This window comes from Cryptomeria japonica, chromosome 5 (genome assembly GCF_030272615.1).
Source record: "Cryptomeria japonica chromosome 5, Sugi_1.0, whole genome shotgun sequence".
NCBI classification, from domain to species: domain Eukaryota; kingdom Viridiplantae; phylum Streptophyta; class Pinopsida; order Cupressales; family Cupressaceae; genus Cryptomeria; species Cryptomeria japonica.
Window position 1 is genome coordinate 879,535,597 of NC_081409.1, and position 16,454 is coordinate 879,552,050.

Sequence of the window (16,454 nt, forward strand, 5' to 3'; positions counted from 1 at the left end):
GCAAATAGGTGTTTGAAGAATTTTTGCCCTGGACCCTCTGGAAGGGTCAGGAGCGATTTTTCTCATTTGGGCTCAATTCCTTCAATCTTGATAATCATTGGCAATTTGGAGTCATTCCTAAGGCCTTCTTTAATCATGATCCACACTAGATTTGGCATGAAACTAAGGAAAAAGATAGATTTTGCTCAATTTCGCCCTGGGCCCTCTAGAAGGGTCAGGAGCGATTTTCCCTTTTTAGACCAAAATCATCATTCTTTCAAACCCAATCTTCTTTGCCAAGTATGATTTCACCTTCCACTGTGCTAGGAATAAAGTCTCATGTCCACGGAAGGCCAAAAATGTGATTATGAGGAATTTCTCTCTGGACCCTCTGGAAGGGTCAGGAGCGAAATTGCCTTTCTTGGGTAGAATCCTTCGTTTTCTTCATCTCCAAACATACCTAAAGGTTTCAACATGCTCTTTCCACCTTTCATCATGCCTTTAATTTTCCAATTTGACCAAACTGAGCAAGAAATGTCTCTCATAAAGATTTTCGCCTTGGACCCTTTGGAAGGGTCAAGAGCGAAAATTAGGTTTTAAGCAAAATCCTTCATCCTTTTAAGTTGAAACTTTCTCAGGAGGCAAAAAGGAGTTGTCCTTGTTTCATTCATGCCCAAAACTTGACCCTTTTCATTGCAAGATGAGAGCTATTCAAAATTTCGCTCAGGACCCTCTGGAAGGGTCAGGAGCGAATTTATCAAATGATGTCCAATCTTCACTCCAAGAGACCCTGCACATAAAAATTTAGCCAAAATTAGTGACAAATAAGCTCAAATAAGATTTTCGCTCTGGACCCTTTGGAAGGGTCAGGAGCGAAATCTTCATTCTAGGCTAAACTACTCAGTCTTTAAGTTTCAAACCATTTCACAAGACAAGGTTAGATCATTTCAAGGCCAAGGCCAGGAACCTGATTGCAAGCTCAAACAAGGCGGCAAATGAAGTTTATGATGAATTTCGCTTTGGACCCTTTGGAAGGGTCAGGAGCGAAATTCTTCTTCCAGGCTAGAATCCATCATTTTTTCAAGGTTTTCAAACATTTCCAATTTTCCCTTCAAAATGCCTTGCAAATCAAAATTTGGTCAAATAAGGCAAGAAATGAGTCCTAGGTTGATTTTCGCTCTGGACCCTTTGGAAGGGTCAGGAGCGAAAATCACTTTTTAAGCAAAATCTTGATCTTTGAAATCATCCAACTCCCTCTCAAGGCAAGAACATTCAAAAACACCTCCACACGTGCCTTGGAAACTAGGAACTTGGTCTTGATAAGTGATAAATTGAGGTGTATAAGGATTTTCGCTCTGGACCCTCTGGAAGGGTCAGGAGCGAAATTCCTAATCTTGGCCAAAATCTTGACTTCATTTTCACATTTCTCCATCCAAACAAGTGTTTTGCCCTCAAAGATGCCTGGGAACGAGTTGGTTCTAAGTTTGGGTCAAACTAGAATGTCATATGGAGAATTTCGCTCTGGACCCTTTGGAAGGGTTAGGAGCGAAATTCGCTTTGGACCCTTTGGAAGGGTCAGGAGCGAAATTTGAGTTTTTGAACTCTCCATTAGGATCATTTTATGGAATATAACATTTAAGTATAAGTGTACTTTAAGTTATATTCCATAAAATACTTTCAGGATGTTTGAGAGTGGTTTCAGACCTCCAGGAGCTATATTGCAAAATCTAGTTTTTGGAGGATTTTCAGTTTTCCAGACTTAGTCAAATTTCAAGATCAGGACATTCTAGACTTAGCCAAATTTCAGGATCAGGATATTCTAGGCTTAGCCAAATTTCAGGATCAGGACATTCCAGACTTCATCACTCATCAACTTGACCTCACTCAAGTAGAACCTGCTATCCAGGTGATCCCTTTGGCGACACTCGAAAGTTAAAGGCTAACAGACAAAACCCTAAAAGACCTAGAAAACAAACCCTAGAAAGCAAAAAGCAGGGGTCCCCATTTGCAATGGGGCGATGTGTGAAATGGTCACAATAGGACCCTACATACAGAACCTTGGAGTCTTTTTTGGGTGATCCTTAATCGAATCTTCAGCATCCAAAAGATTTTGTTCAAGAGAGGATAAGATACTTTTTGGTATTTTATTCTGTGTTCGCATGTGCGTAAAAAACACATCAACAGGTTGTTGAAACAAGTCAACTTTTGTGACATACAATGATTAGAATTGCTGTTATTCATGTGGAAAGGACATTGTTAAAATATTTATTACATCATTAATTTGTATGCACACCTTCAAAGATTATCATCATGCTTATTTATATCAACAATACTGATGACTGGGAAACAATATTTCTTGTACTGATTGATCTAGTTCTTCTCAACATAAAACCAAACTTGACAAGGAACAACATAGTAAATATATGAACACAATTTATCTCTACCTTTTTAAGTTGTAAACAATGGAGGCAATTGGCTTATAGGATTGGCTGACTCTTGAGATAATATTTTTCATATGGCCGTGTAGTGTCATAAAATTGCGACCCTTGCAATTTTTGACCACATTAGGGTCTTCACATCGGCGAATTGAATGCCCAAGCCTAATCGGAGACCCGAGACTTGCTCAATCCCCGAAATTGCACTTTTCCCACACTCCGCACTGCCTAAACCTGCTTCCTGTCTTGAGTTAAGGGCATGATAGGGGTGTGGCGTGGCGCCCTTGTTCTTGCCCTATCTTGGGGCCCCTTCTTTCAAGCTATGCATTGAACTTTGCACTTAAAGCGGGAAAACTTCCCCTATGTTGGCCTATGACGAAAAATCAATCTGTTAACCCTAATTGACGAATATATATGTTGCATTTGCCCTCCCATTTGCGTAAGTTGGATAAGGTGAAAATTGGCATAAGTTCGAATACATGAGATCGTGCATTCAAGCATTCAAGAGCATTCAAGCATTCAATTATTCCTTTCAAGCATTGAGCATTCTCAAGTCTCCCTTCAAGGCTAGGTGTTGCATTCAAGTCAAGGATTCAACCATTGAAGAGGAGATCCCTTTCAACATTCAATTCCATACAAGCAAGTCTACCTACATTTCAATAACAACCTCCTTTGAGGTGAATTACATTTCAATCTTTCATTTACATTTACTTGCAAGTACTTTCTTTCATCATTTGGTTAATTCCAAAACTGGGGTTTAACCTGAAGGCAAACCCCCAATCCCAACTCCTTTTCCTCTCGTTTCTGTGTGTAGGTTGCAGGTGCACAGTTGTATTTGCAGATTTGGACTCCATTTAAAGAGGCGGAAAAACCCTTTTCGTTTCGCGGATTTTTCGGAGGACCATGTGCACTTTCAACATGGTCCCGACAATTTTTCCTCAAATTCGCAGGGCAGCTTCGTCTCGACATATTATAGCTAGATCCAGGTGCAAAACTTCATCCCACGCTTCTATTTCAAGTTATAATCAGTTCTTTGCTACTTTTACACTTGGTCTTAAAACACATAATTCAATTATTTTCCATTCTAAAAGAGGGGTTAGCTTGTCATTTCTACCTCATTATCAATTCATTTAGTATTCAATCTCTCTCCCTAGAGATTGGATCTAGTAAATCCCCCCCCCGTCTTTTAAATGTAATGTGCGTGAGGTGATTGAAGGGAAATCCGCAATGAAACTTTCATCTCTCCTTGGAGGGAAGAAAAGCTTTCCTCTTGATCTCTCCATCATTCACTTTTCCCCACATTACAGGCTGATATGATTAGACGTTCTTGGTGAATTGGTGGGGATGAGCTAGTGAACCCTATTTGATATTATTGGTTGTGCATGTAATCATAACTAGGTATGGGTATCTGCCATTGTGGCCTTCTACTTGCAAAGAGTGAGAAATTTACTTTCTGCATTAGAAATCAGATTTTTGAAAAAGCAATTAGTAGCACCAGATTTTCTTGTGCAGGAACTTCAACCCAAGTTATGTGGAACAACAACCTGTGAAAATTTATAAAGAACAAGTATTTACAGATCAATCGATTTAATTTTAAGAGGATTCACCAATAGTGGTACTTGTGGTAACATCTAGGCCATTCTCATGGCTCGCGGTAATTGTGGGGCTACTTTTAGTCAGTAGTACACCGTAGCACCTCCTAGATGCTTGCAGGAACATAGACTATCCCACTCTCTCCAGTAAGTGCCACATCTATTCCAGCAATGACACAGAGCACTCTGCATAGAACAAACACTTGTGCAGTAATTGTACTTCATCCAAACACTTTGTGGTTTCTACCATATGTTCAGCAGGGTCTAGTACACCTCTAGACCAAACTACTGAGTCCAACTGACAATTCTTATTGCATCCTACTATTGTGACCATTTCACACACCGCCCCATTAGAATGGGGACCCCCTCTTTTTGCTTTAGGTTTTGCTTTCTCTTTGCTTGTTTTTCTCTTTGCTTTTTAGGGTTTTGAGTGAGTAAGTGGTCTGCCTGGGCTGGCTAGATTAGGGCTAAACCTTGGAAGCTCGTTTTAGGGTTTCTTTCAAGCTGAGTCTAGCCTAATTTTGGGGAATTGTTAGCCGTTTGCCTGAAACTTCAAGATTGCCAGAATGAAGCATGCCTTTCAGGAGAGTCAAGTTGGTTAGATCAGGGGGCAGGGTGAACAGGTCTCATGTCAGGTTAGGTCTAAATTGAAAGAGGGTTTTTCTTGTCAGGGTCCTGTTTGTTTCCCTGTCTAAGTCAGTTGAGCAGAGCCAGTGGAGAAAAGGAGTTGGTTTGATCAAGTTTGATGGATGATGAAGCGAATCAAGGTAACATCTAGTTTGAAAGGGAAATTTCGCCCCTGACCCTTCCAGAGGGTCCAGGGCGAAAATCATTGTAAACCTCTTTTTCTCTTCATTTTTGACTAAGTGATACTTCCTGGGGCATGTTTGGAGGTGAATTGATATGTTCTTGCCTGGAGAGGGATTTGATTGATTTTTGAAGAGCAAGATGATGCCTGAAAGAGGATTTTCTCTCCTGACCCTTCCAGAGGGTCCAGAGCGAATTTCATCCTAAACACTATTTCTTGCCTTGGATAGACTTGCAACCTTGTTCTTAGCTTGAAAAATGACTTAACTTTGCCTTATGAGGTGGTTTGAAACATGAAAACTGAGCAATTTAGCCTGGAATGGAGATTTCACTCCTGACCCTTCCAGAGGGTCTAGAGCGAAAATCTTATTAGAGCTTATTTTTCACTAACTTTGGCTAAGTTTTGATGTGCAGGGTATCTTGGAGGGAGGATTGAACGTTCCTGTCACATTTGAAGATTTGGAAAGCATGAGTAAATGAAGGATTTTGGACAGAAAAGAGAATTTCGCTCCTGACCCTTCCAAAGGGTCCAGAGCGAAATTCCCAAATGCTCTCATTTTGCAATGAAAAAGGTCAGGATTTTGGCATGAATGAAACAAGAATAACTTGCTTTTACCTCCTGAAGATGTTTTAGCTTGGAAAAATGAAGGATTTTGCCCAAAAGGAGAATTTTCGCTCCTGACCCTTCCAGAGGGTCTAGGGCGAAAATTCCTCAATCACCTATTTTTCTTGCAAAATCAAGTCACTCTTTGGTTTTTATGGCTTGGATGAGAGAGTAGTGTTTTCTTCCTTTGAGAGGTGAATTCAACTTGAACTGATGATGGAATAGGCCTAAAACCTAAAAATCGCTCCTAACCCTTCCAAAGGGTCCAGAGCGAAAATCTCTATAGGAGGTATTTCTTGTCTTGTTTGGTCAAATTGATGTGTCAAAGGCATGATGAAAGGAAGAATGAGCATGTTGAAACCCTTGAAGATGTTTAGAAGTGATGAAAATGAAGGATTCTGGCCAGGAAAGACAATTTCGCTCCTGACCCTTCCAAAGGGTCCAGAGCGAAATTCCTTATAAACACATTTTTTAGCCTTTCTTGGGTATGACACCGTAATCCTAGCATGATGAAACATGAAATCCCACTTAGCAAAGAAGTTTCAAGGTGAAAAAATGAAGATTTTTGGTTAAGATTGTAATTTTCGCTCCTGACCCTTCCAGAGGGTCCAGAGCGAATTTTCTCAAAATCACCCGTTGCTATCAAATTTTGCTAAGCCAAGTATGGGATAAGGTCAAACATAGAAAGAATTACCCCTGGGAGTGAATTAAGGTTGCAAGAGATCATCAAAAAGTGAAGGAATTGAGCCAAATGGTGAATTTTGCTCCTGACCCTTCCAAAGGGTCTAGAGCGAAATTCCTAAAAACACCTATTTTCTTGCAAGGTCAAGGCAACTTTTTAGCTTTTATGGCTTGAATGGGTGTGAGGAAGTGTGTTTTGCCTTTTGAAGATGATTAAGATTGTCAAGAGGAAGCAATTAAGCCTAGAACATGATTTTCGCTCCTGACCCTTCCAGAGGGTCCAGAGCAAAAATCCTCAAAACTATCCTTTCTTCCAAAGTTTGGGCAAAGCTAAGCTTAGACATGGGCGTGAGAAGGCATTTGAATTGCCTTGAAGTGGAATTGGACTGCTAAGAATGCAAATTTTGAAGCTAAGAGGGAAATTCGCTCCTGACCCTTCCAGAGGGTCCAGGACGAAATTTCCAAATCCTCCTATTTTCCTTGCAGTTCAAGATAAGATTTTGGTTTTCAGGACTCAAAGAGGAGTAAGGCATGATGTTCTATGCCTTGGAAATGATTTGAAGTTGAAAGGATGAAGGAATTGCCCTAAAACCTAAAAATTGCTCCTGACCCTTCTAGAGGGTCCAGGGCGAAAATCTCAAAATCCCCTATTTTGCCTTGCAAGAACAAACTGTAATATCCCTTGGCTAATCTGACCCTGTTTTGCTTATATGAACACCAAGGAATATTGTCAAACATTTGGCATACAATGTTTGAAGCCCCTGTAGTGAATTCTTTATTGGTCTTCTTTGGGTTTGTAGGCTGCAAATGAAGTTATGGAAAGCTTCTAACAATGCAAAGTTGTTATAGAAATGATATACTAGCTGTTTTAGACCTTTCCACACATATGTAATGACTGAAATTAACTAGTACAGCTAGTTGACATTAAGACAAACACTTGTCATGCATCCCAAAGTACACCTACAGCCATTAGGCATTTAAGCAAACAATTGGCATGAAAGCTAAATGCCTGATCAATGTTGAATGTTACCATGAATGTGGAATATGTAAATTATATCTCCATTAAACATATGCAACCTCCAAATATTTCATGATATAATCATAATAGAAAATGATGCAATGAAGTAATGATTTTCTAATACAATGACCATAGATAGAAAACCTGGTATTTCAATGGCTGCCTTGATATATTGGTTTGATTCTCCTCGTATGCAAATCCCTTGTCAAATATATATAGCTGTTCAACCTTTCTAAATCCCCTTCTATAGAACTCAAACTACTGTAGCGCACTGTTCATGACACTGTTCATGCGCACTGTTCACGGCACTGTTCATGCACACTGTTCACGGCACTGTAGCGCACTGTTCACGGCACTGTTCATGCGCACTGTTCACGGCACTGTAGCAGTGGATGAAAAAACTTGCAATCTGCTCTTAAAACCTTGAATAACTTGTTGATAATCTCTCCCAACAAGAATGATATAACTCCATGTGCCAAAGAAGGATGATTCACAACCAACTATAAATGTTCTTCAACAATAAACTTCAAACCCTTGTAGAAAACTTCACCAATTTGCACAAATGAAAGAACTGAAGTATTCTTTCCCACAACTGCAATAATTCAGGTGTTATTTCACACCTTCAAAATTGCTATCAATAGGAAGTTTTCGTTTCCTATGATCAAAGAAGAAAATTGCGAAAGCCCTAGGCTCCACAATAAAAATCAATCAAAATACTATTCATCAACTGGATGTCGAGAATGAACTCTTGCCTTAACTTTTATTCTTTCCTTAAGAGAGCTCAAACACCTTCCTGGCCAATGTGGGATAAAAGATTTATTCCCACATTAAATTATTCACTTAACGCACTTTATTATATTTAAGTGACTTTATTATTATAAAGTTACTTTAGAACTTTATAATAATATTAAAATATTAAATAAATCACTTAAGTCACTTAAACTTTAATATCTCTTGATGTACTTGTCTGATTGCTAAGCCGTCTGAGCCAGGAGTCGACTCTCCCTGTTCTCCATGTGATTGGATGCCTGTCTAAAAATAGAAACCCTGAATAGTGACTTACTATAAATAGTAAGTATGTGGAACTGAGTCTAGAAATAGCTGCAAAGGCCCAATCAAGGTCGACACTGCCAATAAGCTCTGCTCAGGTGTCTTTCTATTAATAGGAACCCTGACCCTCCCAAAATAGTAAGTGTGCCAATCTGAGTCAAAAAACCTATGCAAAGGCCAAAACCTGAATCCAGCTGAAGAGTAATGTCTCTAATCACCAAGTAACTGCCACACGAGGCCCTCTATCAATAATTGTTAGCCTACGAGGGTCAAATGATAGGCTAATTCTTACAAACTCTGATGCTCGCAAAATGGGGACATTACAGTCCGCCCTCCCTGAAATTGCTTGTCCCCAAGCAATCTCCACTGCAAAGAAACTCCAATCCTCGGGAGGCCCAAAAGGAGAATTGTGAAATGTCCCACACATCCTTAACCGACTCCTGTAGCACCAACATAAACATAGTTGCGCACAATATCCCTGGATCCCAAACCCGGAATGGAAGTCTGCCAAGCCTAATACCCTTTGACTTCCTCTGCGCTACTCTGATCTCAACTTCACCATGCCAGAAGTGGTGAAGCAAACCAATGGGACCCATCCAATACACTGTGCCAAACCTGTCGCCTTCTGGATCCAAAAACAACTGAACCCCACATCCATTCGCCATATAGAGATAAAAATATCTAGAAGCGTCTATAACACAATATCTCTCTACAGCTCTCGGTAAACTGCCATGGATGTGATAACTAACCAAACCATCATGCCCATTGACACCATAGTCATCCTGTAACCATGTACCCATAAGAAAACTTTGTGACATAGAAGTAGCAAACCCTGTTGGATACATATCAGCATGATGTATAACTGACAGCTGTCCCTGCAAGTAATCCCCCATAAACTGCTGAGTCGGGCGCTCTCAACTGCTAATCCCATTTTCTGAAGATGATGAATACCCATCCCACAAAGGATGGCATCTCGGAGCCAATCCACACGGATGCATCATCAAGTCCTCTGTGTGTGGATCAAAAGAAAAATGATGAGCACTCCTCACTGTGTAGTCGCGGTAAAATGCTCCAACCTCTGTCAAGGGCTCATCACTAACAACACTTGAATCGAGCAACTGATCCCTTTGATTCTGAAAAACAAGAAGCTGGCATCCAAAATCAGCTGCATGGGATGAAGTGACAGATTTGCTTCCAGGAGATGGGAACAAATCAACATGGGAGCCTGTTGTGACGTTTTCACACATCGCCCCATTGCAAATGGGGACCCCTGTTTTTTTTGCTTTTTAGGGTTTGTTTTCTTGGTTTTTTAGGGTTTTGTTAGTTAGCCTTTGCATTTTTGAGTGCTGTCGGGGAGATCAATAGGATAGCAAGTCCTGCTTGAGTGAGGTCCTGATCCTGAAATTTGGCTAAGTCTGGAATGTCCTGATCCTGAAATTTGACTAAGTCTGAAAACTGAAAAAACCTCCAAAAACTAGATTTTGCAATATAACTCCTGGAGGTCTGAAACCACTCTCAAACATCCTGAAAGTATATATGGAATATAACTTAAAGTATAAGAAAAATTGTCCTGATAGAGAGTTCGAAAAGTCAAATTTCGCTCTCGTCCTTCACTGAGGATCCAGAGCGAATTCCGCTCCTGTCCCTCCCAGGAGGACCAAGGCAAATCGCTCCTGTCCCTCGCCAAGGGTCCAGAGCGAAAATGCTTAGTTGAGCCATTCCTGACCTTGTTTGGACGAATCGAGACATCAAAGGCATGGTGAAGGACGAAATGAGCATGATAGAGCATCCAGACTTGATCAAAAATGATGAAATGATGAAGTTTTTGCCTAGAAGGTCAAATTCGCTCCTGTCCCTCACTGAAGGACCAGAGCGATTTTTGTCTTAGACAATTTTTTTGCCAAGTTACAATGAATTCCAAGGCATGGATGAATGAAAGGGGACATTACGAGACCGTTGAAGATAAATTTGGAAGCTGGCGAACTGTGATGGAGACTACAAGTACAAATTCGCTCCTGTCCCTCTCCAAGGGACCAGGGCGATATCTTAGTTATGTTGCCTTTTCCTCCAAATTCAAGACACTTCAAGGCGAAGTACAAGGTGGCAAAGATGTTTTAAGGTGTCTCAATCAAGCACAAAGTTACGAAGATCACCAAAGTGAAGGATTTGCATCAAGACACCTAATTCGCTCCTGTCCCTTGGGAAGGGACCAGAGCGATATTTCCATAAAGCCATAGATTTCAAAAGTTTCAAGTGTCCAAGGTGTTCAAAGGGACTTCATTCTACGCAATGAAAGTGATGGCAAATTGGTCGAAACAAGGACAAACTCAAAACCTTGAAGTTCTCTCCTGTCCCTCAGGAAGGGACCAGAGCGATATCTATTATATTGGCCAAATCTCTCAAAAATCACGTTAAGTCAAAGTTTTGCGGGGTCATACAAGGTCTAAGATGTCTTTTGAAGATGATATACAAAGGTTTTTGACGTCAAAATGTTATCAATTGAGCCAAGGAGCCTATATCGCTCCTGTCCTTTGGACAAGGACCAAAGCGATTTTTATTAAAACACTTATGTTCCGTCAAAACCAAGACAAGGCAAAGATAGGCATGATCAAGAACACCATTTGGAAGGTAATGAACGAAGAACAAAGATCAAAAGTTTGCCAATTTGAGCCAGGACATAAGGATCGCTCCTGTCCCTCAGGAAGGGACCAGAGCGATATTGGTTAGAACACTCGTTATCCTTTGAAGACCACATCAAGGCAAAGTTGCACAAGGTTTTAAACATCATTTGGAAGGCGATACAAAGGAGATGGACGTTAAAATGTTACCAATTTAAGCTTGAAATGGAGAAAACACATGGATCGCTCCTGTCCCTCTCCAAGGGACCAGGGCGATGATCCCCCAAACATCAAAACGCCTTGTGGAAGTTAAGTGAAACAAGCATGGAAGGATGAAACAAGGTTATTGTTCGCCTTATGATGGAAATTGTGGTTCGAAGGTGCAAGATCAAGGAGAAACAATGGAGATCGCTCCTGTCCCTCTCCAAGGGACCAGGGCGATATCACATCAAAGAGCACTCATTCACACAAGCAGGACACTCAAGTTCGAAAATCCTAGCGAAAATGGCAAATTCAACGTGGAGATGAAGATTTTGGACGTAAAAAATGCAAGGATCAAGACAAAGTTGATGGATCGCTCCTGTCCCTCAGTCAGGGACCAGGGCGATGAGGTACGTATCTTTCATCTTCAAAATTTGGCGCTCAAACAAATATTTTTAAATTTATTTTAAATGCTAAAATCGATAATTTTTGAAAATTCAATTAAATGGCATTTAAATATTGCGCTTGGTATTAATTAATTATTTTGCCTTGTAAAAAATCGAAGTTTATTAATTAAAAATAAAGGCATTTAATAATTAATTATTAATTTAATAAAAAAATCAAATGAAGCGCTTGAGTTTATTTTATGAAGGTCGGCCCTTGTTATTTATTCAAAAATCATTTTAATTGCTTTATTTTTACAAAAGTCGGCCTATATGATAGTGGGTGGTGTAAGTGCCTATAAAGGAGGTGTTTATTTCATTTTTAAATCATTATTCAAGCATCCTCTTTCATATGCGATTTGAAGACAAAGGAGTAGCGCGAATTGTGTGTTAGAGGAGCGAATTTCATTCCAAGCAAGGGAGTACGAACTTGAAGTTTCAAGTTAGGCGAACTTGCCAAGGACATTGAAGAGCACATCAAAGATATCCCCAAGGGTGGCGAATTGACAAAGAGGACGTTCATTATCCTTCAAGATCACGTTGAAGCCATCAAATTTTGATTTTTGCCGAGGCGAATTCCTTTATTTTGGCATTTTAGAGTTAAGCTCTCAAGTAAGGTATGGCAAGATCTCTTGTTTTAATTTCGAACGTTGATCGTCATAGCCTTAAATTTTGAATTTTGATAATTTGAATTCTAGTAGCCCAATCGTTTTTTAGGAAATGATAATTCAAGGACTTATCATGAAGTTTCCTAAAATTAATTTAATCTATGCTATTCATTGCAAAATCATGTTACTAATTTTGAAATGTTGTGTAGGCATCAAATGGAGATCTCATCAAGGAAAATCAAGCTGGATCAAGGACGGTCTTCGCTGGGACGATCAAGCCAAGATAAGGGCGACCTTTTCCAATCCAGCATTCTAAGGCGAGGTACATCAATCATCTTGCAAATCGAGGACACAAGGAGTTAGAACAAGGGCTCGTTGAAGAAGCAAATAATTTTAGAAGAGTTAATCAAAGATAACTTCTCAACGCTACCAAATTGAGTATCAAACAAGTGTCAAATGAGGTGGCGTCCTAGTCATCATTTCTCCAATCAGTGAGGTCCACCTCAGCATGTCCAGATTCAATGTACTTAACTCATGGAAGGTGGCACAAACTCCGATGTACCTACCCCGGCTATCCATTGGTTGATTTTTCTAGAGGGGACATGTGTCCAAGCAATACGATTTTATCATTGGTCAAGCATTAAATGTTATGTAATGGTTGTAACAAACCCTAATTAGGGTTTTCATTGTAAAATCTTGGCCATTGATCTTGAATTGATCTAAGCCATCAAATTGTATTGTGGGCACTATATAAGCCCAGGCATTTCATTTGTAAAGGCTAATTAGCAATTGTTAGAGATAGTATGTAAATAGTTAGAATAGTTAGAGAATAGTTGGAAGCAATTAGAGTAGAATAGGAGGACAAGGCAAGAAATTGTTGCCATTGATTGTAAACAAACTCCATTTTCATTGAAGTAATGGTGAAGTGTGTCGTTTCTTGCAATTTGCATGGTTTCTTGTTGAGTCTTCAATCCTAGATGGTAGATGATTAGATGAATGGAGGAAATGCGATTGATTAATGGTGGAATTCGTACATCCATACTACTAGCAGTTTGTTGATTGCAGACTTGCCTTGCGTAGTCAACTGGAATCATTCAACCTAAGCTCAATTTCAATTTGTCGCTTCTTCATTGATATGCATCAACTTGATGGTGTCTATGCCTGTGGTGATGATTTGAACATCATAAAGCTTCCCTTAGAAGATCGCACTAGCCTTGTGTAGATGTTCCATTGATGTCAAAACAAGACCTAGTTAGAGTTTCATCAAAAATCAAATCATTGCTCCTACATTCTTAGTATTAGGATTAGATCCTCTCTTCACCCCCCTTTCTTTTTCCTTTTTTTTAATCTAAGTTAGTGAGAGCTTGTGTTCTAGCAAAGTAGATCGGAAATTCAATCACCAAATGTAAGTCCCCTTGTGATTCCAACAAATCACATCATACCATTGGAGCTTATCCACACGTAGAGACCCTACATACAAGAACCTTGGAGTCATCCTGATTGATCCTTTTTCGCGATATCTTCAGCAATCAGAGGCTTTATTCAAGAGAGGATAAGGTACCTTTGGGTATTTTATTCTGTGTTAGGCAGTGTACAAAATACACGTCAACAGAGCCATACTCCCAACTAGATGACACTCTGCAAATGCCCTGTGAGGACGGAGTAGCGTTGTGTACTACCACACAACTCTCAAGAGAATCCACCATAGTGACACAAGAGCTACCAGTAAACTGTCCTGCATCAATTGTCACAGTACTGACCTCAGGAGAACTTGATGCAACTAGTGGTTCTCTACTACTCTCAACCAAGGTACTCATCCCAGCTGAAACTTTCGTACCTATATCTGTGATAGATGTAACCACATCCTCACTACAACCAGTGGATATAAAATCCTCATCAACTGCCTCTGTATATAACTGTACTATATCTGCAGTTGGTGGAGACTGTGCCAAACTCAACTCCTCGGTAAGCTTCTCAATCTGTAATTGTGACTCTTGAAGAGCCAACTCGGCACTCTGCAATGAGTCCATAGTCACCTCAAGCTCATGAGTGAGCTCATCCACCTGCTCCTCCTTTCCCTTCAATGCATCATAACAAATGCAATCCCACTCAAGAAGAAAATCCCTATCCGCAAGTAGTTTTAGGTAATTTTGTTTCATCATTCCAATTGCTTCTCGAAGTGCATGTATCTCTGCAAGGGAAAAACCACTATCACCATGCTTATCTGTCAAAGGAGTACTCCAACCATAGGTAGCCAACATCTGACGAGCAACATTAAAATGCTCAATGGTTGTGGCAATCATATTGTCATTCACTTTTAGTTGCCCAACCAAATGATGAGGATTCTGTAGCTTATGACCCCCATACAAGTTTTCCGGTTCACAATATGCACTATGATATGAGGCTGATTCGTCATCACTCACTACATGATAAGCAGCATCATGTGTGCTTTCGTCCATGCACACCTCAACATCTAAGGTACTGCTGCTTTGTACCTCAAAGGATGGCTCAACTGATAAGGTAGAAGTTGCTGGTATGACAGTATCTTCACACACCTCCACTCTCAAAGTAACTGCATGCCCATCCAAAGCACGATCTTGGGATTCCGTATCAACATATGAATCTTCTAGCTTGTTTTCAAAGGTCTGATTTGGAAAATCAGACTCACCATGACATGAATCCTCCACATACAATGCATCATTAGTACCCAATTTCTGAGTACTTTCATGTGACAATTCAATAGGATCATTTTGCACATGTGAAAACACTGCTGTCTCATGCTCATGCAAAGTTTCATCATCGCTGTCATGAAAATCAGAAGTAGCCTTTATATTAAAAACTTCTTGAGTCACCTCTTGCAAGGATGATGTAGATAAATCATTACCCAAAGCTGTGCTAGTGTCTTCTTGAATCAAATCAGCATGTCTATCAAATTCATCATATAAATTTCTGCATACTTCATAGGAATTTGAAGATACCAAATCATTTTGATGAAGAGTTGTATCATCCTTGTGTGTAGATTCTCTATCCATTTCATGTGTAAACAATTCATGAGCTATAGTGTGATATTTCTTCCTTGCAAACTCTGTCTTATGGCAAAGACTCGGGTGCAAATCCATGTAACTCATGAAAGGAAGCTCCTTCTTAATTTTTTGGGGAAGAGTGCTATACTCCTTAAACATGCTAATCACTTCTTCTTCTTTGTTTTGTGGTGTTCGACCTTTGCGGGCAGGAAGTGAATTGAATCTTTTAGGCAACCCAAACTTTGAAAGCGTTTGCTCTAAACGCAACAACTCTCGACTGAGCTTGTATTGTGATTGTTCAAGTTCTTTCAGTGCCTGTTTATCGCTGAACGATGTTGTCATGTAGCCCATTTTCACTACCCAACTGAAAACCAAATCAAAACTGATTTGTACACGGATGATTTTCCCACCAATTGAATGCAACCATCACCCAACATGTTGGCAGGAAACCGCTCTGATACCACTGTAGTATCCCTTGGCTAATCTGACCCTGTTTTGCTTATATGAACACCAAGGAATATTGTCAAACATTTGGCATACAATGTTTGAAGCCACTGTAGTGAATTCCTTATTTGTCTTCTTTGGGTTTGTAGGCTGCAAATGAAGTTATGGAAAGCTTCTAACAATGCAAAGTTGTTATAGAAATGATATACTAGCTGTTTTAGACCTTTCCACACATATTTAATGACTGAAATTAACTAGTACAGCTAGTTGACATTAAGACAAACACTTGTCATGCATCCCAAAGTACACCTACAGCCATTAGGCATTTAAGCAAACAATTGGCATGAAAGCTAAATGGCTGATCAATGTTGAATGTTACCATGAATGTGGAATATGCAAATTATATCTCCATTAAACATATGCAACCTCCAAATATTTCATGATATAATCATAATAGAAAATGATGCAATGAAGTAATGATTTTCTAATACAATGACCATAGATAGAAAACCTGGTATTTCAATGGCTGCCTTGATATATTGGTTTGATTATCCTCATATGCAAATCCCTTGTCAAATATATATAGCTGTTCAACCTTTCTAAATCCCCTTCTATAGAACTCGAACTACTGTAGCGCACTGTTCACGACACTGTTCATGCGCACTGTTCACGGCACTGTTCATGCACACTGTTCACGACACTGTAGCGCACTGTTCACGGCACTGTAGCAGTGGATGATAAAACTTGCAATCTGCTCTTAAAACCTTGAATAACTTGTTGATAATCTCTCCCAACAAGAATGATATAACTCCATGTGCCAAAGAAGGATGATTCACAACCAACTATAAATGTTCTTCAACAATAAACTTCAAACCCTTGTAGAAAACTTCACCAATTTGCACAAATGAAAGAACTGAAGTATTCTTTCCCACAACTGCAATAATTCAGGTG

At 39.8% G+C, this 16,454-nt stretch overlaps 1 protein-coding gene across 5 annotated transcripts in view; it reads left to right on the forward strand.

The window, feature by feature from the left end:
- Positions 1 to 16,454, forward strand: part of LOC131079557 (uncharacterized) — a 112,307-nt gene that overhangs the window by 73,410 nt on the left and 22,443 nt on the right. The window contains exon 4 of one of the 5 annotated variants that reach the window (XM_058017537.2): positions 3,229 to 3,394. The exons of the other annotated variants lie outside the window; for them this stretch is intronic. Within the exon in view, the coding sequence (XP_057873520.2) occupies positions 3,229 to 3,390 (162 nt within the window). The 3' untranslated portion in view covers positions 3,391 to 3,394. Of the gene's footprint in view, positions 1 to 3,228; positions 3,395 to 16,454 lie in introns of those variants that run through there. 5 annotated transcript variants of the gene reach the window in all.